At 42.6% G+C, this 27422-nt stretch overlaps 1 protein-coding gene across 6 annotated transcripts in view; it reads right to left on the bottom strand.

Annotated features, from left to right (window-relative positions):
• The window catches only part of sema4ba (sema domain, immunoglobulin domain (Ig), transmembrane domain (TM) and short cytoplasmic domain, (semaphorin) 4Ba), a 480563-nt gene that overhangs the window by 92889 nt on the left and 360252 nt on the right, over positions 1 to 27422 (bottom strand). For all 6 annotated transcript variants that reach the window (XM_048615825.1, XM_048615829.1, XM_048615824.1 and 3 more), the window contains one exon: positions 4947 to 5290. In XM_048615825.1, coding sequence (XP_048471782.1) covers positions 4947 to 5064 — 118 coding nt within the window. In that variant the 5' untranslated portion in view covers positions 5065 to 5290. The remainder of the gene's footprint in view (positions 1 to 4946; positions 5291 to 27422) is intronic.

The following is a 27422-nucleotide window of genomic DNA, read 5'->3' as shown; positions in this document are numbered from 1 at the left end:
GTTAATCCAGAAACTCAGCTAATATTCTGGTGACCATGGTTCAAATCCTACCATGGCAGATGATGGAATTTGAATTCAATGAAAAGAAAATGAATCTAGAATTAAAGGTCTACAGATGACCATTAAGTCACTGTTGATTATCAGGGTAAAAAAGAACCTATCTGATTCACTAATGCCCTTTAGGGAAGAAAACTGCCATCTTTACCTGGTCTGGCGTACATGTGACTCCAAACCCACAGCAATGTGGTTGACTCTTAACTGCTCTCTGGGAAATTAAGAGGTGGGCAATAAATGCTGGCCTCGCCAGAGATGCCCACATCTCATGAGTGAATAAAAACAAATGCATGAAACCACGTACCCATAAATGGAACCAACAAATTTCTCCTGAGTTAGTTTGTTTTTATTGTCTCTTTCTAGTTTTTTCCTGTCCATATCTCTTGCCTATTTGTCTCTTGACTTCTGTTTTGTCCATTCTTGGGCTGGGGAGACATACACTCATCATTCATCTCTAGCTGCCCTGAGAACATGATAATGAAGTTTCGTCAAACTGAATGGCTTGTCAGGCTATTTCAGAGGGAAGGTAAGAGTTGGTGTGGGCCTAAACACATGTATAGGCCAGAGTCGGATGAAGCTGGCAGGTTTGGTGAACTGGCTAACAATGTTCTTTTTCCATAGTTTCACAGTTACTTTTACAGAACACCAGTCTTTCAAAAAATAAAAGCATGCTAAAAAGAATTCAACTCTCAAACTTCCAGTGGTCTGATTAAACTGGAATACTAATAACATAACCACTACACTGTGGTATTTGTTCGACACTGCTGTAATCTTCATGTTCTATATGTATATAAACCTCACTGTTTCTGTGAAAGACATTGATTTCTGCTCCAACCGGTATGCCTGCCCATTGTAAAACTGTGTTAAAGTTGATTACCCAGTGACCTAAGATTAATGTTTTGGCTCCTTGCCTTGACTTTGAGATGCAGTGCAATGTAGCAGTTCTGTGCCAATATGTGAGAACCTGCACAGACATGCTCCAAGAATCACGGACTGTGTTTTCTGCTTACACACCTTTAAACAATCTGTTTATTACTTAAGTAAGTGTCACAGAAGCCAGCAGTGATTATTTATCGAGGTTTGAACACAGGTGAGGTGAAGGCATCACTACCTCAGGCTCGACAACCACATCCTCAATCATATCCCTCTCCATCAGCCTCAGCAGCAAAGGAATTATTATGGCGTTGTCACTAGTAACCCAGAAGGCCAGGAGAAATGGATTCCCAATTCCTGTTTCTCTAATTCACTACAGCCTGAAGGGCTCGTGGAAGCCAATTCAGTGGTGATTTAGGCAGAAGGGGAATCAGCAAGAGAGCGGGACTGACCCATTAGCTCTTTCAAAGTTTCGATGGGCTGAATGGCTTGTTTTTTAAAAAAAAATTGACCTTTGATGCTACTGATGAATCCTGCATTTGTTTCCATTCACTGTTTGGCTTGTCATAGGCCATTTCAGAGGGCAGTTAAAAGTCTGTCGTGTTATTGTGAGTCATACGTTACTTTATAGTATTATATATTGTATACGTTACTTATATTGGCTGCGCTCTCTCTCTAACAGGCTCCCGATCTCTCTGCTTTCACTGAGAGGCTGTGAAAAGTCTTCAACCTCAAAATAGGGTCACAGTGGGAAGAGGTTTCAGAAACTTGCCCTTCAGGGAAAGAAATCTATTCTCATTACCAGCCTTTGTAACTAAGCTGGAGCTCCATGGCAACCATTGCTCCCACTTGGGCTTCTGACCCTAACTTTGGGAAGTCCCACTGAGGAGCATTAATGGATGGATTTTTAACGGTGATCAATGAGAGTTTCACTGATACATTACTGAGATTAGCTTTCGATTTTGGATGTATTGAATTTAAATTCCAACAAATGTCACGGTGAGACTGGGATCCGTGTCCCCTGGCTCTGTGGATGACAAGTCCAGTGTCAACACCATTGTTTTCCCTTTGCTACAGTTGGATTTTGTAAAGAGCCACTCATTACTTTGCTCTGACAAAATATCAAAGTACTCACTTTTTATTACAAAAATTGTACTGTGTCATGTGTGTTTAATCCACTCACAGTATTACCACTTGAAAACTCTACAAACTTCACTTTACCGTTTTTGTTTGGCTAAATGAGTGTGGTGTTTATTTTACTGGAGGGGCTTTTCACCCTGTGGCCTGGGAAGTTTTCTTGCTGAATCTTACTAATCTCATTTAATAATCTATCCTGCCCCCCAGTGACGTCCCTCTTGACTGATTCTAGACCCATTTTATCATGCACTCCCCACTGCTGGGATATCCCAGACTGACCTGCATCACTGTAGCCACACCATATTTACAATGCTGCTGTGAACCCAGATAGATACTGCCACTCCAGAGATGCCCTGGTCAGTCTGCGATAATTACCATGTACATGACAGGCAGGGATAACTGGTGTCCCACTTTGCAGGCAGGGGCACACTAATGGAGTGGTGCACAGGCAGGGCATCCTCTTTCCCCAGGACCGGCCATGACATCAGACCATGCCACCTGGTCTGAGGTACCTACCAAGTTCAGTGTGGTCTGGAGGAATGCCCAGTACTGTAGGAAGAAGATCAATGACCTTCTCCAATTCACCAGCGTAAATGCCACCATCTGCTCTCTGATACCTCGCACTATCTCGGGTGTAGCACACACTGTCATTGTTGCAACATTGCAATGATAGGCACCAGTGCAACACTGAGGTGCAGAAGTGGATTGGAGATATGCTATGAAAGATCATAAGAGACTGGCACATGTTGGATGCCAGTGTCCATGGACGTGGGGTGCATGTGCCTAATGCCCGTGAAGCATGTCCTGAGAAATCGATACCCGGTGTCCAGCAGGGAGGGCCTCTGGTGCGAGCGGTGAAGTGATGTCACCAGGTACCTACTCTGACTACCATGTTCTTGACATCTGGAGGTATGTGGGGGAAGGGATTCATCATCTCCTGCTTCCCTTATTGCAAATTCATGGTCCACATGCAGGAGATCCTGGAAGCTGGCTTGGATTTTCTGGAGTTGCCTAGACAGGAGTGAGAGGCCTCGTAACGGCCTCCTCTCCTTCCAGCTGCCTCCAAAGACTTTCGTAATCACATTCTTGGCCTTCAGTAGAAACTTCTTCTGATCTTGGACTTCCTTCTGCCCACTAAAGGTCTCTCTCTACCAGAGCTTTCTCCTTCCCACTGACTCCGTGAGGGTTTCCCACCATGGAAAGCAGAAACTAGTACACACATGTGGTGAACTCGAGCCTAGAAAATAGGTCAGGAGTGGGATGGAGTGAAAGGTCATGTTGGAAGTACTGCCGCACTCAAAAGGGTGGAGACTGGCCTCACTACGCTGGAAGCAATGAGTGCCTGAGTTGCTGATATGACCTCTTCAGGAGAAATGCCCCTTGCTCAGAAAATGACAATAATGTCTAACTGAACAGATCACTGATCAGTTGTGATGATGCATACAAGCTGAAATGCAGAGTCAATGCAGAGCTGCAAACATGCCAAAGTGTGCCCTTAATGTGGTCCTATTGGGGCACAGAACTCCTGCAGCACTAAACAGCCAACATCGCTTGGCATCCTGGTGCATGTCCCAAAAAAAGCCACTTCTATTGGGCTCGATGGAATTGACTGTCAGATGGGGAGGGCACTATGAGGTCAATTTGATAGTGTCAGTCAATGAATTTCCATCCCTTAATTTCTGAAAAACAAACAAAACTAAATAACACTGAAACTTAACTCATAAATAGCGGCTTCTGTCTGATCAAGAACAATTACTGATTTAAGCTGCAGGATTCTCCGGCAAACTCGAATTGTTCAATAAATGCACCAAACTCACTGAGAATGATCGTCCTAATGGACTGAGGTGATTTGGAAAGCATTTGGTAATCCTGTAGATGAACGTGTACAGAAATTTAATTTTCTCTGTGGAGCAGTGCAGCATGAAAGCTCATTACTGAAAGGTCTGGGGTTACTGGCTTCCAAGCGATTCACTATTTTGGTCAGAGTACGAAGCCAAGTCACAACTGGAAGGCTGATCTCCAAAGAAGCCTGTAATCATGAGCTCCAGCTGTACGTACAAAGAGAAATGCAGGCTGACCAATGTTAATCTTCTGTTCACCACAGTATATTGACCAAGAGATATAGAGATTGCAGAGAACGAGGGGAAAGAGAAAGTTAACATTTCTTTGGGTACAGCTTTTAAGTTAACACGTGCTCTCTTGAAGAGAAATAAAACTCATCCTAGTTTCCTTCCAACTTTCCTCATGACTGACCTCGTGTTAAACGAGGGGAGGTGGCCAACATAAATAAAGCAGGCGAAAGGAATTGATATGGGAGAAGGCACAGAAACAGACCAACTGGACCAAGCAGTACATGTAAGGATTTTTAAGAAATTGTTTCACAGGATGTGGGTGTTGTTGGCATTAGTGCCCATCCCTAATTGACCTTGAAATGAGAAGTATGCTCGGCCATTTCAGAGTCAACCTCATTGCTGTGGGTCTGGACTCACATGTAGGTCAGACCAGCTAAGGTCCTTTCGTAAAGGACATTAGTGAATCAGATGGATTTTTAGGACGAGCAATGATAACTACCACAGTTACCACTGCTGCGTCTAGCTTTCAAGTCCAGATGTTTTAGATTAATCTAAATTCCAACTGCTATGGTGAACCTATATCCCCAGAGTATAAACCTGGCCTTTATAGGTCAGTAGTCCAGTGACATTACGAATATGCCACCACTCCTCCTCTTGTCTCTTCTCACCCAAATCTACCATTGTACGGGATGACATTGAAGGAAGCCAGGTGAGCTACTGAGTAAACAAGGCAAGATTCTCTTGTCCAGATTTTACACAGCAATTAACTGTACACTACCACACTTCACTGTCGAGAGCAGATGTACTTACTGTATTCGAAAGCAATCCTTGGAACAACGTCATCCTCCTTAGAAAGGGGCTGAGTAAATCCAATTGTACATAAAGTACTTGCTGCCAGCAACAGATAACTCGGAAAGCCCAGGGCCATGGTGGCTATGCACTCCGAGGTGGGCCTTATTTAGCGAATGCTTCTGTTGTCTTGTCTTCAAAGGTTTGGAATTGGTTTATAATCCACTGATAAGTTAAGCAGAACAGCTAAGATATCAGAGGGCTGAAATGATGGCTGCTTATTAGCAGACAGTGATGATTCTCCAAACTGGATTCTGCAAGTCAAAGCAGATCCGAGCAGGTTCCCTATTTCTTGAAAGCTGGATCTGTAACACAAAGAGTAAACAGGGACAAGTTAGAATTGACCGTTCTGAAGAATGGGCACTGAACTCGAAACCTTTATTCGGATTTCTCTCCACAGATGCTATCAAACATGCTGAGATTTTCCAGCAATTTCTGTTTTTGTTACAAGTTAGAATTGAATCGATAATATTATTGAATGTCAAGGTATAGATTGAATGAATGTTGTTCAAGCTGCTCACAGACCACAACCAGATTTCAATACAGCAAACTTTTTATTAGCCAGCACCTTTGGGACCAGGAATGTGCCAGTTGATCAAATATTCCAGATAATCGATACATCCACATAATCAATGTAAAAACACTAAGTAACAGAAATGTAATGCAGGGGGTACACATATCACTGTTATATTTTATTTACAGCATAAATCATTTAAATAATAATGCAACTTTGCCTTAAATAAAATTTACTGGCAGAGAGCCTTTTCACTCACACACTCAACTGACTACTTGGACATCACGATAGATTGCATTATTTTCGGAGAAATTGACTCAAAATTGAATCAACTGTTGATTTTTCCATGTGGCCATTCGACTGAACAACAAGTATATTCACATTGAGGTAAATAAATGAAAAAAAACTACCATAATAATTGGACAGTAAACTTGACGAGGTATATACGTTTTGCTGATTTATTGAGAATGCCAGTTCATAAGGTGCTGCTTAAAACAAAGTTTGCTTTACTGTCAATTCTGTTGCTTGCTGGCACCATGTTTGAATATTGCTGGAAAGTCACATGATACCAAAATTTTCCATCTTTCAATCGGACAAATGCAAGAATGCCAAATTTCAAATGATCATAGCAATTTCTCCCACAGGAGAAATGGGTGCTGCTTGGCTGGAAGAGTTGCCCTTTTACTCGGGGTGAGTGTGAGACAAAAAGAACTCAGTGGACATCAATGTGTGAGCAAATTCTCAACAGACGACTGGATGGGTAAAAATGGAAGCAGGAGGGCATGGTCCCACCCAGCTGGATGACAAAGCAAGGCATTTCGAACAATCAGAGCAATCAAAACCAGGAAGTATCAATTGTTATGATCCTTTGAAAATTGGCACTCTTGCATTTGTCCTGGTGAAGCAAAATAGACAACACGTTTCATTCTCAGCAGGTGTCGAATCTTTTATAGAGAGCTATCACCCTGGCACCATCCTCCTCCAATGCCTCATTGCTTGGGACTGCCCTCTCCTGCTTCCATCCAATCATAGCCAGAGAATCAAATGGGATGCTTTCCCTTGCTGCTCCCACAGCATTACATCCGTTGTCCACCCAGGATCTCTCCTGTGTCCTCTCCTAGCACTTGACTACATGCTGACCCTTGAAAGCATCATCCAAAAACACAGCATTGGGTTTCATAATCATGTTGTTGACACTCACTTTGACCTCACCTCCATTTCCCTATGCTCTTCCACTTCATATCTATGACACTGCTTGACCTACATCCAGTGCTGCTCAAGTAGAAAGTCCTTCCAGAAAAAACTGAAGCCACTGTCCATGGGTTCTGCTGCCTGGCTATAGATACTGTCACTCTCCCTGGGCACTGTCATCATAGAATCCCCACAGTGTGGGGATAAGGCCATTTGGCCCAACAAGTCCACTGACTCTCCAATCAGCATCCCACCTACCCTATCCCTGTAATTCCCATGGATAATCCAACTAACTTACACATCCTGGACACTATGAGCAATTTAGCATGGCCAATCCACCTAACTAGACATCTTTGGACTGTGGGAGGAAACACACACAGACACAGGGGGAACATGCAAACTCCACACAGACAGGTGACCAAGGCTAAAATCGAACCCAGGTCCCTGGTGCTGTGAGGCAGCAGTGCTAACCACTGAACCACCATGCTGTCCCATAGCTAGATTCAAACTATTCACAATCTTGTGTTTCCATCCAACCCTGAGTCGAGGTTCCAATCCCATGTTCACTGCCTCATTGAGAGCATCTATTTCCATCTCTGTAGCACTGATCATCTCTGGCTCACTCCCTGTGCTGCTGAAATTGTCAGATGTACCTGTCCAGTATTCTAAAACACTCCTGGCCAACCTCCCACCCACTGCCCTCTGCAAACATTCTAAACACTGCACGTATCCTGTCACCGAGCCACATTCACCCATCACTCCCTTGCACTCACTGACTTATAATGGCACCAGTCCAATAAAATCTCAATTTTAAACATCCCCTCTTCATTCCCAAATAGTTTTATGGTTTCACCTGTCTCCATTCTCAAAACCAAATCCAACCCTTGAACTGTGTGAGATCCCTGTCCTGCTCCAATCCTGGTCAATTCCCTTGATTGCCAGTACCCTATCGCTGGCAACGGTACCTTCAGCTGCTGTGGCTCTGCCCTTGGATTTACCCCCTTTCCTGTGCTTTCTCTCAAAAGGTATTCCTTTAAAACCCTGCTCTTCATCTGTCCTGGTATCTCCTAAGGTTGTTTTACACCAAATTTTGATCATATTCCTAGGAAGCCCCTCATGAGCCACATTAAAGATGAAATATAAATGCAAAGTGTTATTGTAGACTCACTTCAAATAAAGTAATTTAATGGATAGAATCTTGTAGAGGTGATGGGTGTCTTGGCTGCTGGAGACCTCCACATCCCTCTTTTCAATAAGACCTGTTGCATCTCATAGTTCTCAGGTACTGCATAGGACAGCGGGCGGGTGGATCTTCTCTGAAGATCAAGGATCCCATGGGGCTAGAACTCCCAGTCACCGCCAGATGCCAGTCCACCAGAGTACTGAGCAGCGCCACCAGACAGGTGGTGGCTACTCCCGGTATGACTTGCACCCGCAGCTGAAGATCAAGGACCCCTCTGGGCAACAGGTGAGTGATGGTAATTAGGGAGTTGTGGAGTTGGAGTCACAGGCTGAGTGGAAGGATCAACAGCAAGCGTAGGGCTCAGTTCCCAGATGGCCCACCACCTCATGAGTTGGGGCTGCACAGTGGCTCAGTGGTTAGCGCCAGGGACCGGGTTTGACTCCAGCCCTGGGTGACTGTCTGTGTGGAGTATTGCAGATTCTTCCCGTGTCTGCGTGGGTTTCCTCTATGTGCTCCAGTTTCCTCCCACAGTCCAAAAATGGGCAGGCTAGATGGATTGGCCGTGCAAAATTGTCCATAGTGTCCAGGGATGTGCAGGCTAGGTGGATTAGGCGTGGGAAATGCAGGGTTACAGGGATAGGGTGGGTCTGGGTGGGATGCTCTTCAGAGGGTCAGTGTGGACTCGATGGACTGAATAGCCTGCTTCCACACTGTAGGGATTCTGTGATCAGGCACTGAGTGTCTCTGAACACCCCCTTCCCCGGAGCCTCACGTGAGCATGACAAGCTTTGGCCCCCACCCCACCACTGGGCTAGTACCAATGGTAGTGGGCTGAAGCCCTGAGGACCGGCATCAACTGTCCACTTATGGACTTCAATTGGCAGAGGGAAGATTTACCTTCCTGCCTGATTAAATCCCATCAAGCTCCCCATGGGATTCAAGATTCCAACTGATGTTTGCAATTTTATAAATACAATGGACATGCATGGGTAGTTATAGCAATCATTAAGGAGGCTCATAGACAGGATAGACCAGTTAAAAACAGCCAGTTCAATCACACTGAGCTTGTGTGTTCCTCACTTTCTAACACACGTTACTGTGAAGTTCCCAACACAGCGGATGCAGCAATATTTGTGGAAATGCATCTCCAACGTATCCAGCAGCTGCACAAGTATAGCACGACTGCACGTAATTGATGGATACCTGTTATACAGGCCTATGAACCCTAACTGCTGCTCCTCTTAGCCCACTAAGAGATACTATCATTCAGACTTGTTCCTTCCCGTGCCGCATAGGACCTGGGAAACATGCAGCTCGTGTGGAGACGTTCGTCGGAATTGGGGTCATGCAAATTTTTAAAGGATTAGTTCAACAACAAGCAGGGATTTCCATAAGTGGGATGGAATCTGCATCTTCACATTTTAACACTATTCAACAGCATTTCTGTCAAATTGGACAGTTAACTGTCATAGACGCCCAAGAAAATCAAAAATCTTGGTACTCCAAAATAAAATCGAGTCACCAAAAGATAACAGGGAGTCAGTTAGAAAATGAAAAGAGGTTCTATGGTAAACACATGGAACAATTGTGATGTTGTAGAGGTGAAAACCACTCCATATCTATATGCCACAAGCCCTGGACAACATCCAGATTTGATAAGCCGAAAGTAACACTGAAGCCAAATACATGCCAGGTTATATATATGGCATCATCCAGTTCTAAGCAGTCCACTTGACTGGCACCCCATCCACCACCTTCAACATTCACTCCCTCCACCACCAATGCACAGTAGCAGCAGTGTGTACCATCAACAAGAAACACTGCAGCAAATCACTAAAATTTCTCTGGCAGTACCTTCTAACCCAGTGATCTCTACCACAAAGAAGAACATGAGCAGCAAATACATGACAACACCACCAACTGCAGGCCCCTGATTTGGAATTATAACACTGTTCCTTCACTGTCAATGGGTCAAAGTCCTAGAAATGCATTCCCAGCAACACTGTGGGTGTACCTTCTTCAGACGTTCATGAAGGCAGCTCACTATTACCGTCTCAAAGGCAGTTAGTAATGTGCAACAAACAATCAGCATTGCCCACAGCCCAAGAATGAATAAAAGCAATCTCTAAGTGTGAGAGTAGAAGCCTATTCCTTATCTGTGATTATTCTGACTTCAATGATTCCTAAATCTGATCCCCTGAAGCAGTATGAACATTAAAGTCTATAATTGGTAAGAATTCTCCCTTTTAATTAGCTGGATTAAACCAGTTTTACATTGCTTAATTTGCATTTTCCCCTTGGTCCAATATGCTGTGTGTGCTATTTATTTTTAAATTGATTAACAAATGTCAAAATAGTGCGTGCAGGAATTTAATACAAATTCATCAATTGTCATGTAAAGTAGACAAGAAATGGACTTGTTCCTGTTCAAAAGGTTTGAGTTCAGCCAGCTGAACTATTATTAATGCACAGAATCACTAAACAATACACTCATGTACACGTGCTTTTATATAGGCACTTTTATATAGGCACAGCATTGAGCTGCCCAAACCAGTCATACTGCATACACTGCTTTGCGCTGTACACACCACAGGATGATTCACACAGAATGCTGCATACACTTCATCATGCTGTACATGGGATGCTGTACACACTGCATTATAGTGTACACACTGCAATGTGCTGTACACTGCAATATATTGTACACAGTGCAATATGCTGTACACTGCAATATACTGTACACACTGCTATATACCATACACTGTAATATACTGTAAACACTGCAATATGCTGTACACAATGCAGTATGCTGTATACACTGCAATATGTTATACATAATACAATGTATTGTACACACTGCAATATGCTGTATACACTGCAATATACTCTACACATTGCGATATACTGTACACAATTCAATATACTGTACACTCTGCAATATTCTGTACATACTGCAATAAGCCATACAGACCACTGTATGTTTTGCACAAAATAGGCTGTACATAAGCTGCACAATCCACAATGCACTGTAAACATCACAGTATGCTGCACACACGTTAATATACTATACACACACTGCAATACACTGTGCAGACTGCAGTATGCTACACACACAATATGCAGCACACACTGTAATAAGCTGCGTACACTGCAGTACACTGCACAAACTGTAATATGCTGTACACAATGCAAGAGGCTGCACACATCACAGCATGCTGCATACACTGCAATAAGCTGAATACTACTCAACAAACTGCATACATTCCAATAAGTTGTATACAGTACTATATGCGGCATACATCACAAATAAACTGTGCACACTGCAATATACTGCACACGGCACAGCATGCTGCACACACTATATTATATACACTGCAATATGCTATACATGCCACAGGATGTTAGACTCACTGCAACATACTGTACACATCAGTGTGCTGCACATAACGTGCTGCATGTACTGCACTATGCTACACACAAGATATTACACACACTGCAATTTGCTGTACATACAGCAATGCAGAATGCTGAACACAGTATTCTGTATACACTTCACCATATCCTGTTGTACTACACTTTTTTATACTCGTAATCAACTATTTCAATAAAGTATAATTTAGTCAAATACCCACTCCATTCACAGCCCAGTTTTCCAACAAACTCTCCACATGTATCTCCTATCCCCATATGGGCCTCATTCATACCTCAACTCCTGTTTACAACACTGACACTAATCTGCTTCTCAGCACATGTGAAATAAACATCTCTCCTGGAGTTCCATCCAAGATGAGCCACCTTCTCTCTGGGACTTCCTGCTTGATTTATTCATATACTTAGCAAGTAGTCATTTCATTCCCAGTTACCACAGTCAGCCTAACAACAATATGAAATAGCAATTTAAAGAAAAAGTGGTCATCAACTCAAACATCAACATTTGAACAGCTAGCAAGCACTACCACAGAACAAGATCCGCTGTCTCTGACAGCTGATTTATTCACCTCTGTAAATACCCACTCACTTGGATCTTAGTCACTGAGTTGATTTCCATGATTTGGTTTTCACAATGGACCCTCAATCCCACAATATGCTCCATCCTATGTGGTTTCTGTGTGTTTTCTGATCTTGTTCACCACAGTCCAACACCAGCACATCCACATCATGGCCATCCTATGTGGTCAGCTCTGCACTCAGCACTGGACCTCTGCCCTCTGCTGATCTCACCCTGCTGTATATTCAAGGATAGCTCAGGGGAATGGCAGCAATCACCTGAACAGGCTGTTGGGTGAAACGGCGAAAGGAAACTGTCAACACAAACTCCGTGACTTTGCTCTGACACAGTCTCACTCAGCAGTAAGTGACTGGCAGCTCCCAAAACATGAGTCAGTCCTTGTGAGCATGAACAGAAAACGGACCTGAAATACTGACTGCTCCCGGGGTTAAGGAGTGAACCTTCACAAATGCCTAGCAGCAGTACTCCAGAAAGGAGCAGCAACACTAGACTATACATGCTGTAAAAAATACGTAGCCACCAAAGTAGGTGTGGTGCTTGCTCTGTCAAATAACACAATGTCACTTGAAGCTGGTTTGCTTTATTCAGACAGTATTTTGGAGTTAGGATCATGACTGATGTGCCAATCTAGAAAGTGCAGTCTGAAGAACGTGGAGGTGGATTGGACTCTAACATTGAAAATGGAAATGCTGGAAAGGGAAACGTTTGCCAGGCTGCAGGAAAGTGGGGTTAATTGGACAGCAGGGCCGGCACGGGGATGATGGACCGTATGGCCTCTTTCTGTGCAATGGGTGAACATTTCTATGCCAAATCCAAACTGACGAGAGTCAGATCACAGATCTCCCAGTTCAGAGCATCGGTTTTCTGCCAAACCACATGCGTTACTGATGCAAATTCAGTTTTTCTGAGACATGCAGGCTGTGGAACAATCCCAATAACACTCAGAATTCATAAACAGAATAGGCAGGCTCCAGCCTTCCAGGTGTGTGTCCTTCCCCCAGAACCTGTTTGAATCAAGTTTACACACCCAGGGTGTCACGACCTCTCTTTTCCCTTTAGTGATTTAAAGTTTTTCTGAAGAAGGGTCTAGGCCTGAAACGTCAGCCTTCCTGCTCCACTGATGCTGCTTGGCCTGCTGTGTTCATCCAGCTCTTCACCTTATTATCTCAGATTCTCCAGCATCTGCAGTTCGTACTATCTCTAAAGTTTTTCTTGTTATGCTTTCCACTTTGTCTTTCTTTCCCTACTTCGCTCCCTGACTCTGCCACAGCTTCGAAATCTGTTTAATCAACACGCAATGCCTTATCTGCTGTGTCATTCACACATCTGCACAGACTCAATAGGTTAAATTGCCTCCTGTGCAGTAATCTCTCCAGGACATAACCTTAACCCCTTTTGGTAAAGTGTGGTTAAATTGGACCAGCGTGTGCAATTCATAAGCTATTTCAAACTTTTACATTCTCAGTAATGAAGCAGTCTATACCCATGTGCATGCAGCAAGATCTGAACAATATTCAGACTTGGGCAGATAGGTGGCGAGGCACATTAGTGCTACAGAATTGTCAAACAATGAACATCTCCAACAAAACAAAATCTAATCAAACAGTAACGGCATTACCATCACTACATTCCCCATCAGCAACATCCTGGCGATCACCATTGATCAGGAACTTAACTAGACCACCCATGTGAATACAGGAGATGTGAGAATGGGCCTGGGAATACTGCAGTGAGTAACTCACCTCCTGGCTCCCAAAAGCCTATCCACCATCTACAAGTCATAAGTCAAGAGTGTGATTGAATATTTGCTTCCTTAGAAACTGAAGCTCCAACAAAACTCAAGCGGTTTGACAAAGGACAAAGCAGCATGCTTGACTGGTACCACATCTACCATCTTCAACATTCACTCCCTCCACCACTGACACACTACTTAGAGTCATACAATCATAGAGATATACAGCACAGAAACAGAACGTTCGGTCCATCTCATCCATGCCGACCAGATAACCGAATTAAATATAGTCCCATTTGCCAGAACTTGGCCCATTTCTCTCTAAACCCTTCTTTTTCATATATCCATCCAGATGCCTTTTAAATGTTGTAATTGTACCAGCCTCCACCACTTCCTCTGGTAGTTCATTCCATACACACACCACCTTCTGTGTGAAAAAGTTGCTCCCCTTAGTCCCTTTTAAATCATTCCCATCTCACCTTAAACCTATGCCCTCTAGTTTTGGACTTGCCCGCCCCGGGGAAATGACCTTGTACTATTAACCCTTTCCATGCCCCTCATGATTTTATAAACCTCTAAGGTCACCCCTCAGCCTCCGATGCTCCAGAGAAAATAGCCCAGCCTATTCAGCCTCTCCCTATAGCTCAAACCCTCCAATCCTGGCAACATCCTTGTAAATCTTTTCTGAACCCTTTCAAGTTTCGCAACATCCTTCCTATAGCAGGGAGACCAGAATTGCACATAGAATTCCAATAGTGGTCCAACAATGCCCTGTACAGCCACAACATGAGCTCCCAACTCCTGTACTCAATGCACTGACCAATAACGGCAAGCATACCAAACACCTTCTTCACAATCCTATCAACCTGCGTCTCCACTTTCAAGAAACTATGAATCTGCACTCCAAGGTCTCCTTGTTCAGCAACACTCCCCAGGACCTTGCCATTAAGTATATAAGTGCTGACCAGTTCTCAAAGTCCTCCTCACTGACCCGTACATTTCAGGGTCTTATGCCATTTTTGAGACTACATCTGGTATACCCAAGTCATGACTATATATCAAAAGGCACAGTGGCTCAGTGGTTAGTATTGCTGCCTACCAGTGGTGGGGACCTGGGTTCAATTCAACCCTCGGGCGACTGTCTGTGTGGAATTTGCACATTCTCCCTGTGTCTGCATCAGTTTCCCCCAGGTGGTCAGGTTTCCTCCTGCAGTCCAAAGATATACAAGTTAGGTAGATTGGCCATACTAAATTGTCCAGGGATGTACAGACTAGGTGGATTGGCCATGGGAAATGCAGGGATTGGGTAGGTCTGGGTGGAATACTATTCAGAAGGTCAGTGTGGAATGGGCCACACTGTAGGGATTCTTTTAATAAAAATAAATCAATGGTCCTCATAATGACCCTGGTCACACCACTCCACACAACGCCGTCTAGTCTGAGAAACAAACCCAACTAAACTGCTGCTTTGTCAGGAACACCTGCCAATGAATATATCCCAGCTACATTTGTGTTATCACTCTTAAGTTGGTATCAAACAAGTGAATTACTTACTTCCGACAATGTCAAATCCTTCAGCTTAAAAAACTGCATCTCACTTTTTACTTGTCTTGGAAACAGGAGTACTCAGTGGGCAACAGACAGTGTCTTTGCATCTTTCAGTATGTTGCACTTTTATAAAGAAACTGGACAGTACCTTTGTGACAAACTCAAAATGAGGAATAAACTGCAATAAAATGTACGTGTTCAACGGGATAACAGATGTGGTCAGTGACAGATAGCTGCGTCTGCTCACATGATAGTTTAATTGGAAATGATAGTCAGAATATCTACAGAATAATTGCACATCATCTTCTTTTAATGTTAATACAGCAGCCTGTGAGTAATAGATCTGCTTTCTGCACGTTACAGAATTTTGTCAAGAACAATGATGTTAAAAAAAGGATATGTATTTAACGCCGGAGTAGAATCCAAATCACACGGTGAGCTCATTCCAGGCCTTAGTGCTTGACTGTGTGTTTGGTTTTCTGAAACATCAAATTATAAATTCCCCTCAACAAGTTGCATCCTGAAATGAGATGATTGTATTTGATGACTTGAATCACAATTTCTGAGAATGATCTAATTGCATTTGTATAACAATCGTAACTTGTACCATCCTGATGTACGGTCACTGTACTACATACATTATGTCACCATAAAACTACAGCCATGATCACCACAAACATATAGTCAACAATCTTACACACAAGATCATCATTGACAAACAGTCCTTTCCCTGAGCTCAGGTTTTCTGTTTTCTCAATCTCTTCAATTAGAACTGTCTCTGTTCCTGGTTCCAATAGCAACCCGCATGTTGATGAGGGGTGATTCTAAAACAGGGCCTGCATTCCAGATGATTAGACGTTCAACTGGGTAGATTGGAGAAGGTGGGCTGTTGTCCTCAGAAAAGAGATTCAATGGAGGTGTTCAAAATCACGACATACCAGACAAAAGTAATTGTTCCCAACAGTGAACAGACTCTGAACAAGACGGCCCTGATTTAAGGCAACAGTCTGGCCTACACATGACTCCAGACCCACAGTGCTGTAGTCAATCCTTAACTGTGTTAAGGCCACGTCTAGTTATTTTGGAATGTGAACTGAAACTGGAAAAAATACATAGCTTTCAAAAATAAAAGCGCACGGCAGACAACAACATTTTTGGGATAGTGAGTCCAGTCAATTTGGTCTGACTGCAGTTTAAAACATGCTGCGTGAGTGCAATGCAAACTGCAACATCATTGCTCCGTCCCCTTTCAATGTACAGTTGACTCTCAACTCTCTGTTGGAAGAGCAGGAGAATCTACAGTCACAGACACTGAAAGAAGAACCAAAATATAAAGGAAAAGGGAAGACCCTGGGCCCAACAGATCAACCAATGAAGTAAAGACTATCCACTGCTTTGCAGACAACATTGTGTCAGCATTGATAGAAATCTAAAGGATTGTGAGAATACTCTGTTCTACATTTGTGGCCTGGACAGATGATACAGAACTGTGTTTTCCCTGATTGTATTTTTCCCAGTTCTAAGGAAGGGTCACCGGACCCGAAACGTTAACTCTGTTTTCTCCTCCACAGATGCTGCCAGACCTGCTGAGCTTTTCCAGCAACTTTGTTTTTGTTTCTGTTAAGTGTCACCTTTAGATTCTGAATTGCAGTTAGTCAGTCAGGTAAATGGATTTTCATGGTCTAATGGATTCAGACATTTGTCACAGCTTGTGGAATACTGCGGCTCAATTATCAGCATACTGTTCCAATTGGGTCATGATAACTGCTTTCCGAAATGGCCTAACAATCCACTCAGTTCAAGGGCAATTAAAGATGGGCAATAGGTGCTGGCCTTGTCAGTGACATCCAAATTCTTTTCCAGTGCCAAAAATCATACCTTTGCACATAATTGGCCTGTAGTTTGAAATCTCCCTTTTCAGCTATAAAATGCTACACTCACCTCAAAATTGCATGTTTTACTATACCGTAAGTTGGTGGTGCATAGTGACAGAGGCTGTGTTGTGAAGAAGATGTGTGGGATTGTAAGACACAGAGAACAGTACAAATGGCTTGGCCACCGCTGAACAGAAATGAAACCATCAGCAAACAGGGATGAAGTGTGAAGCTGGTTTTAAGCTAAAAGTCATTTGCTATCTTGACAAATAACTATAATGCAGAGAGGGGATTCAGCGTTACTGAAAAACTGGTATGAGCATGAAAGAAGCAGGAATTTGCCCTGAAGAAGATACCCTAGATATCCAAACTTGCCATGAGAACAGGGACAAGTCACTGGCCTAAAACTGAGAAAGACGTTTCAGAACAGGTCCTCGAAGATTGTCGTCAGGAAGTCACTTAAATAGGGCAAGTCCAATAGTGAGTCCAGTAAAGGTTTTAGCCCAAAGCTAATTGGAGTAGCTGCTTTATGAAGTAGAAAAAATAAAGCACTGTGACAGAAGATGAAGAATTCTCAGAGACTACCAAGAGACCTCGAGGACAAAATGAATACTTTCCAGCAAACAATCATCAGACGGCAGCAAAGGCACAAGTTCCCAAGAAGACTTCTTGGCAACATGGCTGAAAGATCCCTGAATTTTGATATACCCAGCAACTGAACAGGAGAGAGGAAAGGCTCAGAACAGTTCTGGTGAAGATGGTCTTTTAAACATGAGAAGACAAGATTCATGGTGCTACCAGCCTGCATGGCCAACATAACAGAATTAAAACCTACGGCAGTTTCTAAATATAAAACCATGCTGAAAGTCAAGTGCCCTGTAGCAGTCTTTGTGCATGACAATGGTTACATGAATGAGGTACTTGTGTGAGAAATAGTGCAATGAAGATTGACCAAATAAATCCTGGGATGAAGGGATTGTCCTGTGGGAAGGCATTGAGGCAACTGTAGAATTCCCTAGAATCTGTAAGGATGAGGAGTGATCTCATTAAAACACACAAAATTCTTAAGAGACTTAGGAAGGTCAAAGTCAGGTGGCTATTTCAATAGGCTGAGGAGTCCAGAATGTAGGGTCACAGTTTCAGAACAAGAGTTGGCCACATGGGATTGGAAATGAGGAAAATTTTCTTTACTCAAATCTTTCGGAACTGTTGGAATTTCAGAATTCAGATGCACAGTCACTGAGTATATTTAAGTGAGAGACAGGTAGATTCTTAGATGCTTAGTGAATTAAGGGTTATAGGGATAATACGAGAAGATGGAGTGTTGAGGCCAAGAATCAGTCAATCACCCTCATAACGATGGAGCAGGTTCGAAGGGTCTAATGGCCTATTCCTGCTCCATGGGTTAAGATTGACATTGGCTGACCAACATTCATTGCCCATTCCTAATTGCCTTGAGAAGGTGATAATGAACCATCTTCTTGAAACACTTCAGTCCATATGATGGATGTATACCCACAGTGCTGTTAGGGAGTAATTTCGAGGATTTTCACCTTTCAACATTGAAGGAACTGTGACATAGTTTCAAGTCAGGACAGTGAGTGAATTGAAGCGGAACTTTCTGATGCAGGTAGTTCTCCTATAACGCGTTAGTTGTGTTCTTGTGTGACCTCGCGCTATAGAAAATCGCGCTATAGAAAATCATCATAGAAAATCTCATTTTAGGGAAATCGCTATAGCAAATTGTTATACCTGTACAGCAGAAAGTTTGTCGCATCCAAACAGCGTCCACTATTCATTAATTGCATTACTGCCAATTCGCGTTAATGAATGAGCATTATAGCAGAACTACCTATGGTGGTTTTCCCACATCTGCTGCTATTGTTCCTCCAGGTAGTGGAGCTGCTGATTTAAATGGTGTTGTTGAAGGTGTTGAGTTGCTGTGCCTGTGAGGAGGTGAATGTTTAAAGCAGTGGAGAGGGCACCAATCTAGTTGGCTGCTTTGTCATGCTTGGTCCTGAGCTTCTTGAGTGAATAGATTAGAGTTCTAATCAGAGTCACAATCTGAGTTTGCTGGACTGTGTGTCTATGTGTGTCTCAGTGTGAGTGTGTGTGTCTATATCTGTGTGTATCTCCGTGTGTATCTGAGTGTATGTGTGTGTGTGTGTGTGTGTGTGTCTGTGTGCGTTATCTGTCACCACTCATCGCCTAACTTCTCACAAGAAGAATAATCATCTGGGTACCTATAGAGATATACCCCACAGTAAGGCAGGAGGGGAGAAAAACTGGAAACAACAGAAGACAGTATTCCTTGTTACAACGGCATGCTCAGTTTGGTATGTTTAAGCCCAATTAAAATCTTAAATAGAATATCACCTGGATTTCTGTGTTCTCCCAATTTCAAGGAAGCGAGAAAGTCACTTTGAACCATTCTGTTGATCAAGTTTTAATTAAATAATACTTGTAAGTGTCTGGCACATCATATCTTCCTGACCCAGAGGGGGTCTGTTAGGACAAGAAGCCAAGGGGAATGTCCAAAAGATGGTGAAGAGAAATGAGAAAGAAGTTGAGACGTGAAGGAAGTAATATTCCAGTATCGATGTCTCTATGTATCGTTGCACAGATGCAACTATGGGCTAGTAAATAATTCCAACAGTCTCAGCAAAATCACTATTTAATGACTGAGACGACTTCAATCCACTTCAAATTACGTGAAACATCAATTAAGAGATGTTGCCATGTAGAATACAAGCAGTTTCTACTGCAATTAAAGCCAGATTTCACTGTCTGCTTTAAAGCCTCTGTCTCAATCTCTTCATTGATTCTTCACCAACATCAAGGCAAAAAAAAATGACAAAGTTGATAGAGGCAATCCATTGAATTGTTTCAATGTGTATTACTTATCAATCTTTCTCCATGTGTACTCAAATTGTCCTCCATTTAAACAGCAGTAAATAACTCCAAAATGAGCCAGTCTGTTGCTGCAGCACTCTGTTTAATTCTTCCATTTAGGTTACGGACTTAATGTCAATCCTTCAGAGGTCTCTGAAAGCAGATTGGTTCTAGTCTCGTTCAGTAAAGCTCCATTTCAGCTTAAGTTTAAAATGTGCCAGTCAATAGAAACCCATTCCATTTAACCATCAAATACAAAATAACCTTCTTTACCATCCCTCATAATTACCATATAAGAGCTCCTGCAAAACAGAATGACTTTCATTTCTCTCTTCATAGCATTACATACATAGTTTCATTTAAAGATGCTTTATAAATACAACTTGTCACGACTTGACTTGGCGATGCTGGGGGGGTAATGGGGATAAGAAACTACAGAGCCGGCAGAGTCATTATAAGGCAAGAGCCTGATAAAGATCAGGATCTCTCCTCCACAGCTTCATAGCGATGTCCACTAAAACAGACTTCAGGATTTTTCAAGCAATCTTTAAAGTACTGTTGGTTCGAAGTGAGGGGCTGCCTGATTTGAGCTGAGGGCTGGAGGCCATATTAACATGTGGTGCAAGCTGTGTGGAAGTAGGCAGCAGGGGCCGATTGTGATCTTCACCACCACAAGACCCCAAACAGCTGGAATCTAATCTCCAATTTATGGAGGCCCTGATCATTCAAGGAGCAGGTCTAAGGTGAGAAAGGAAACATGTAAAAAAGGGACATTAGGGGCAACATTTTCACGCAGAGTGTGGTGCGTGTATGGAATGAGCTGCCAGAGGAAGTGGTGGAGGCTGGTACAATTACAACATTTAAAAGGCATCTGGATGGGCAAATGAATAGGAAGGGTTTGGAGGCACATGGACGAGTTGGACCGAAGGGTCTGTTTCCATGCTGTACATCTCAATGACGACTTAACTGGAAAGACTGTATTAATAATCGAGCCTTACTGTTGCACAGACCGTCACAAAGTGTGCAAAAACCCAATTCAACCACCAAAAGAATCAATTTGCCTGACAGACTGCAATTCAGAACAAAATCAATTCACACCAGGCTTCATCATCAGCACACATCACTTTAATGAATGGCAGAAAAAAGAAAGGATGATGAATCTACTGCTATATTACTTAAACTGCACCTCTTTTATAACCCCAAAGTACACACGCAAGAGACAAGAGACAGATGGTTTGACACAGGTATTATGCGTGGAGAAAAAAAATAGGCAGGGAAATTCTAAAGATCCTAAGTCAAGGGGAGGTTAACTTACCTGTCACAACACTTTCTGATTTAAATGAAGATGCCAAACTGTTGTCTGGAAAGCAGTGGTTGTTCTTCACTTCAATAGTCGATCTGGTGAACCTATATTTTTCCTTGCTAGAATTCCTTCTGAATTTTTCTGTCTTTTCACTTGAAGAGAGAGCTGGGGCAGAAAGAGATCTTTTCAGCTCACAGGCTCTGGAGGTCTCCAGCTTCCCTTGCACTTAGAGCTTTGTAACAAACTGCAGCTCAATCAATTAGAATTTCCTTAACCCAAAGATTCTTGGAGATACTGTCTCAGTGTCCCCTCACACTGCTTTGAAAGGCAACACTGCCTTGTGTAGCTAAAAGTGCACAAAACTTGATTTTTCTAAGGTGCAAAGCTCTCCTGTTTTTTCAGCTATATAGATGAACAAGGCGCATGTCAGGAGTGCGATGAAATACTCTCCACTTGTCTGGTTGGGTGTAGCTCCAACAACACTCAAGAAGATTGACACCATCCAGGACAAAGCAACTCACTTGATTGGCACCATATTCACTCCTTCTAAACACTCATTCCCTCTCCCACCGATGCCCAGTGACAGCAGTGTGTACCATCAACAAGATGCACTGTGATAATTCACCAAGACTCATTCAATAGCGCCTTCCAAATGTTATAGACTAGATCTCGTCCCCTTAAAATATTATAAGAAGGTAGCCTAAACCCTTTTTTTTTCTTATTTTAAAGGCAAATGTAATGTGTCTATTCCTGATGCAATGCAACTGGTTAAACTACTCGATGTTAAGCAAAACACAATTTATTTAAACACTGTAGTTAAAATACAAGTGAGGAAAGAGGAATTTAGAATAACAACTCTATTGGAAACTTAGCAGAATAATAGATACAGTACCTATTACAAATTAACTGTTCCAATATAGTAACATTCCATAAACACACCCCGTGGCAAAAAGGAAAATTCAGACACAGATTCTCACATGCAGTTCTCCAATCCAGGAGGAAAACATCAAGAGAAAATTCAGAGACAGTAGTAGCCAGGAGACATTCAATGAAGCTTCCAACTCTTTTGAGACACCAATAACTTCTGATGCTACTCAGAAATCCTGATCTGTGAGAGCTGGCCACACCCATGCAGGCTGCATTAATAAAATTCAAGACCTCCCAAGCTGTTTCCACAAGTGGTCTTAACTAACCAGCTTGGTACTTCTGCTTTACAACCTCTCTTCAAAATCAAAAACAAAAACAGGGCAAAATAACCTTTTAAAGTGACAGCATTGTCACACAAACTTCTCCCACCAAGAAGAACAAAGGCAGCAGGTGCACTGGAACACCACACCTGCAAGTTCCCCTTTGTGCCAGACAACATTCTGAGGTGGAACGATATCTTCGTTTCTTCACCACCACTGGGTCAAAATCCTGGAATTCCTAACTGCAACGTCAGTATTCCTGCACCACACAGATTGTATTAGTTCAAGAAAGCAGTTTGCCACCACTTTCTCCAGGGCAATTAGAGCCAAAGAACAAATGATGGCCCAAACAATGATGCTCACATCCCATGATAGAACATTAAAGTCTCTACTGCATTTACTTATGGCTAGCTTATATTTAGAGCAGTTAGTTTCAATTGCCCACACAACACTCTTCTACTAAACTCAACTTATATGGAAGCAAAGTGAAATTATCACTTGGTGCTTATCATTCTGTAACTGAGCATCTAACCTCAATCCAGGAACCAGTTCATTTTCTTTCACTCCTACTGACTTTGTTTCTGGGACAGTTTTACTACTGCCAGAAACCAGGCATGAAAATTTACCACAGTACATTTACAGAGTCAAAAATAAAAGGTGCCTCCATTAGCTTGAGACTGATGTTGCTAAGAACCAGTATTCAGTATGTCTAGAATGTTGTACTGTGTTACATCATACAATGATGGGGATATCATTGCATTCCGGTGTAAAGCACTGTAAAAGAGACTTGTGCATCTACGCTACAGCTCTACCTGCTCCCTATACCATAGGCAACACTGGTTAGCACTGCTGCCTTACAGCTCCAGGGACCTGAGTTCAATTCCACCCTCGGGCAACTGTGTGGAGTTTGTACATTCTCCCCGTGTCTGCGTGGGTGTTTTCCAGATGATCCAGTTTCCTCCCACTGTCCAAAGATGTGCAGATTAGGTGGATTGACCATGCAAAATATTGGCCCACAGTGTCCAGGGATGTGCAGGTTAGGTGGGTTAGTCATGGTAAAAACTCCCTGTGAGGTTACAGAGCTAGAATGCTCTTCGGAGGGTTAGTACAGACTCAATGGGTTAAATGGCCATTTCTACACTGTCAGGATTCTATACATAATGCAGTTGTAGCAGCATTCCTGCAGTTTCAGTAAAATCTAATTGGGGCTCCCCTGACTTGCTTCAAAGATGATGATCAATGTCTTTTTAAACATTTATTCCTGAAGAAGCACAGGGAACAGACCAGGTCCAATTTAGGAAACACCACTTTGGTAACGACGTGAAGCTATGTAGATGTAATTTGTGAAAATAATCCCCAAGACATGAACATTCGCTCATGTAAGAAAGACTCAAGATGATGGGACACTTGTTCACTGGCGAAGAAGGTTAAGATCGTAAAACAGTGATTGAAATTGTAAGAGATTTTGATTGGATAGCTTGAATAAAAACATTTTCACTTGGTGAACCGGTACAGTAAGGACACAACTTTAAGCCTATCCTACTAGGGATGAAAGGACAGGTTTAGAGATTATTCTTTATGTAGAGTATTAACGGGATAAGGAAAGCTGGACTAAAATAGAAAACAGAGCTTACATTAGCCTTTAAAAAGAATTTTTTTATAATTATGAGGAAGACAGGACAGTTGAATGGATCTAAATGAACATCTCTTTCAGACAATCAGCAGAAATATGATGGGCCATTGGACTCCATCTGTGAAATATCATGACACAATACCAGCTTGAATTCCAAGGATTTTTTTAAAAATACATGTTTTTAGAGAGAGGTCAATGTTCAGGTTTTAGGAACTTTGAATGAATCCAGCAGATTACTGAAAACTGATGTTAAACTTCGCTATTCTGTTCATCATGTCATCAAATTGTCAATTTTGAACACTGAATTCAGCCAATCTCTGAAATCACATTTGGCAATGTTTTATCATTAAGAATGGGTTCTCCCCTTTAAAAAAAATCCATTAAAAAGAACCTTTTGCTGTAATTCACTTTAAAAGACATTCCAAGAAATTACTTGGTCTAAATTCTTCCTTGGCTATAAAATGGAATGGTAGTATTTCCAATGCTATCAGTTTAACTACATTCTCAGCTGGATCTAAGATATTCCAGCAACCTGCATGGTCATGATTTTAACACTGTAATCATCAGCGAATGTGCAACATCTCAGAAATGTAAATAAATGCACATAAAACTGCACCCTTAGCTTCAACTGAACCTGTTACAACGCCTGGGTTTTACAGTCTATCCTGTAAACACCTTCATAATTTTATGTAATTGAAACAGTGATGCACATTATTATAAAATGTGGTCCCATTAAACTGATAATCGCGCTGTTAGTACAAAAACAAGACAGAAAATAAGAATTAACCTTCAGCTTATGACTCAAAATGGAAATAAAATTAGGTGTGAAAAAGAACAGACTGCAACTTCAAAATCACCAAGGCAATGGAATCAGTTTCAGTGTACCAACAAGTTAATCACCCAATATCAATTCCAAAGAAAAAGCATGCTTCCTGCAGTGACAGTGCACTCAGACACATTCATTTCGACTCCTTCTAAGAATGAATTTAATTTACTTTATATTACATTATGTGCTCCACTGCAAACCTCTTCGCAATTCATAATGTAGCACAGGCAAATCTGCTTCAGCAGCAAAAGCAAGCACTTCATGAAGCAGCGTGTAACAAGTTTGATACTTAAAGGTCTTAATAAGTTCTTGGATCAAACAGAATCTTTTCCAGGCAGACAGCAGACGTGACAGAGTGGAGTGATAGTGGCTTCAGTCCTCTTCCTCCTAATGGGGCACGTCACTGTGGGGTGGCACAGTGGCTCAGTGGTTAGCACAGCGCCAGGAACCCACGTTCAATTCTACCCTTGGGTGACTGTCAGTGTGGAGTTTATACATCCTGCTCCCCCCCACCCCCCACCCCCATGGGTTTCTTCCTGGTGCTCTGGTTTCCTCCCACAGTCCAAAGATGTGCAGGTTAGGTGGATTGGCCATGCTAAATTGTCTATAATGTCCAGGGATGTATAGATTAGGTGGGTTATGGTGGTGGGGTGGGGGGGGGGGTGCTTTGGTCTGGGTGGGATGTTCTGAGGGCTGTTGTGGACTTGTTGGGCCGAAGGGTCTGTTTCCATGCTGTAGGGATTCTATGATCTTAGTTGTACAGTTGTGAACACACTGGCCGTTTAATCTTCCTCACATTAATCTGGATGGAGAATCTCTTTAATCTGTCCTAGGGTGACAATGATGATTCAGTCCAGTGTAGGAAAATTCAGCACTGCTTCTGTGAAATGCTCAGAATGCAGCTGGCTGGACTCTCCTAGTTTTTGAACATCTCTTTAGTTTTACTCTGCCTTAATCATGTTGACGCACAGCTCAAGTCAACAGTTTCCTCTCAAATACTTCTCAAAATAAATATTTACCTCTCCAACATGAACTCAATTGGCTATACCGCCTCCTTTGGTGCCTTAATGACTCTTACTGTGTACAGTTTGCTTCCCTATTGAGATGGATGTGTTCTGTCAGGTAATTCTGTCTCACTTTATCTCTATCCCCTTACACTGCTTCAGGTTACAATGGATCTCTGTATCTTGCCCCCTCTTCAGGGATTGTCTGTCTTTTTCTCTCAGATTTCTCTGCCCTATCTTTTCAACTGGCTGCTGTATCACAGTGCGATGAGATGAGGAGCGTCTACTGATCAATAAAGGCCACCTCTGGGCAGAGATGGTGGCAGAAATACGCAATTCAGTGGGTCCCATCCTACGGCCTCATCAGAAGTATCGGGATCAAGATTCCTGACATCCCCCCTCTCATGCCATCAAAACCCTGACCCTTACCTCGGGTTCGAGACAAGTAGAAGACTCCATTTATCTAGACCAAAGAGGGCATGGTGCTGGTGGACTGGCCCATTAATGTGGTCTAGTCACCTCCTCCCCTGCCCCACCCCCACAAGTAAAATCAACTTGAAATTCTCGGACACTGAAGAACAGTTGGAAGGAGGGCACAGACTGTCGAATAAAAGGGGACACTTTATTCCTTGCACCCTCAGCTCTTCCAACCCTGAGAGGAGCCCAACTGCAGGTTCACAGCAGTCTCCTCCCTCCCAATGTCCTTTTGTCTGGATATCTTCCAGCTCAAGAAAATGAGGTAGAGTGGCCTCCACTGCATTTCCATTGGAACACACTAATGTTGCATTACAGCTGCTGTGCAGAAACACTGCAAACCTCACAGCAACAGAAAAGGGACTCAGAGCTGGTGTGACAAGCAATCACCCTTACTTTCTGCCCTCAGAGGGCAGGTAATTACAGTTTCCTGTTGGTACTGGGCAGGAAAATTGTTCTTATTTTTTTCTTGTGATTCATATGCTCTCAGTTTACTCTTTGTTTTTTTTTACTGTGCTTTAAGTTATACAGTCATAGAGTCATATAGCATAGAAACAAGCCCTTTGGTCCAACCAGTCCAAACCGACCGTAATCCCAAACTAAACTTGTCCCACCTGCTTGGCCCATATCCCTCCAAACATTTCCTATTCATGTACTTATCCAAGTGTCTTTTAAACACTGTAACTGTACCCACATCTACCACTTCCTCCGGCAGTTCATTCTACATGAACCACTCTCTGTGTTAAAAAATTGCCCTTCGTGTCTTTTTTAGATCTTTCTTCTCTCTTCCCTTATGTATCCTTCACTTCCTAAATTGATGGGCTCACTTTACTGCTTCTTGGGATGATAGGGTTTTCTTACGAGGAGGGGTTGGGTCCTATACTCACTGCAGCTTAGAAGAAATGAGAGGTGATCTTGTCAATAGGTATAAGACCCTGAGGGGACTGACAGGGTGGATGCTGACAGCTAGGGAACACAGTTTAAAAGTAAGGTATCTCCCATTTAAGACTGAACACAGTTTAAAAGTAAGGTATCTCCCATTTAAGACTGAGATGGGGAAGGTTTTT

This window comes from Rhincodon typus, chromosome 33 (assembly GCF_021869965.1).
Source record: "Rhincodon typus isolate 14 chromosome 33, sRhiTyp1.1, whole genome shotgun sequence".
Lineage (NCBI taxonomy): Eukaryota > Metazoa > Chordata > Chondrichthyes > Orectolobiformes > Rhincodontidae > Rhincodon > Rhincodon typus.
The sequence above is the reverse complement of the archived record's forward strand: the minus strand, read 5'-3'. Positions and strand labels throughout refer to the sequence as shown.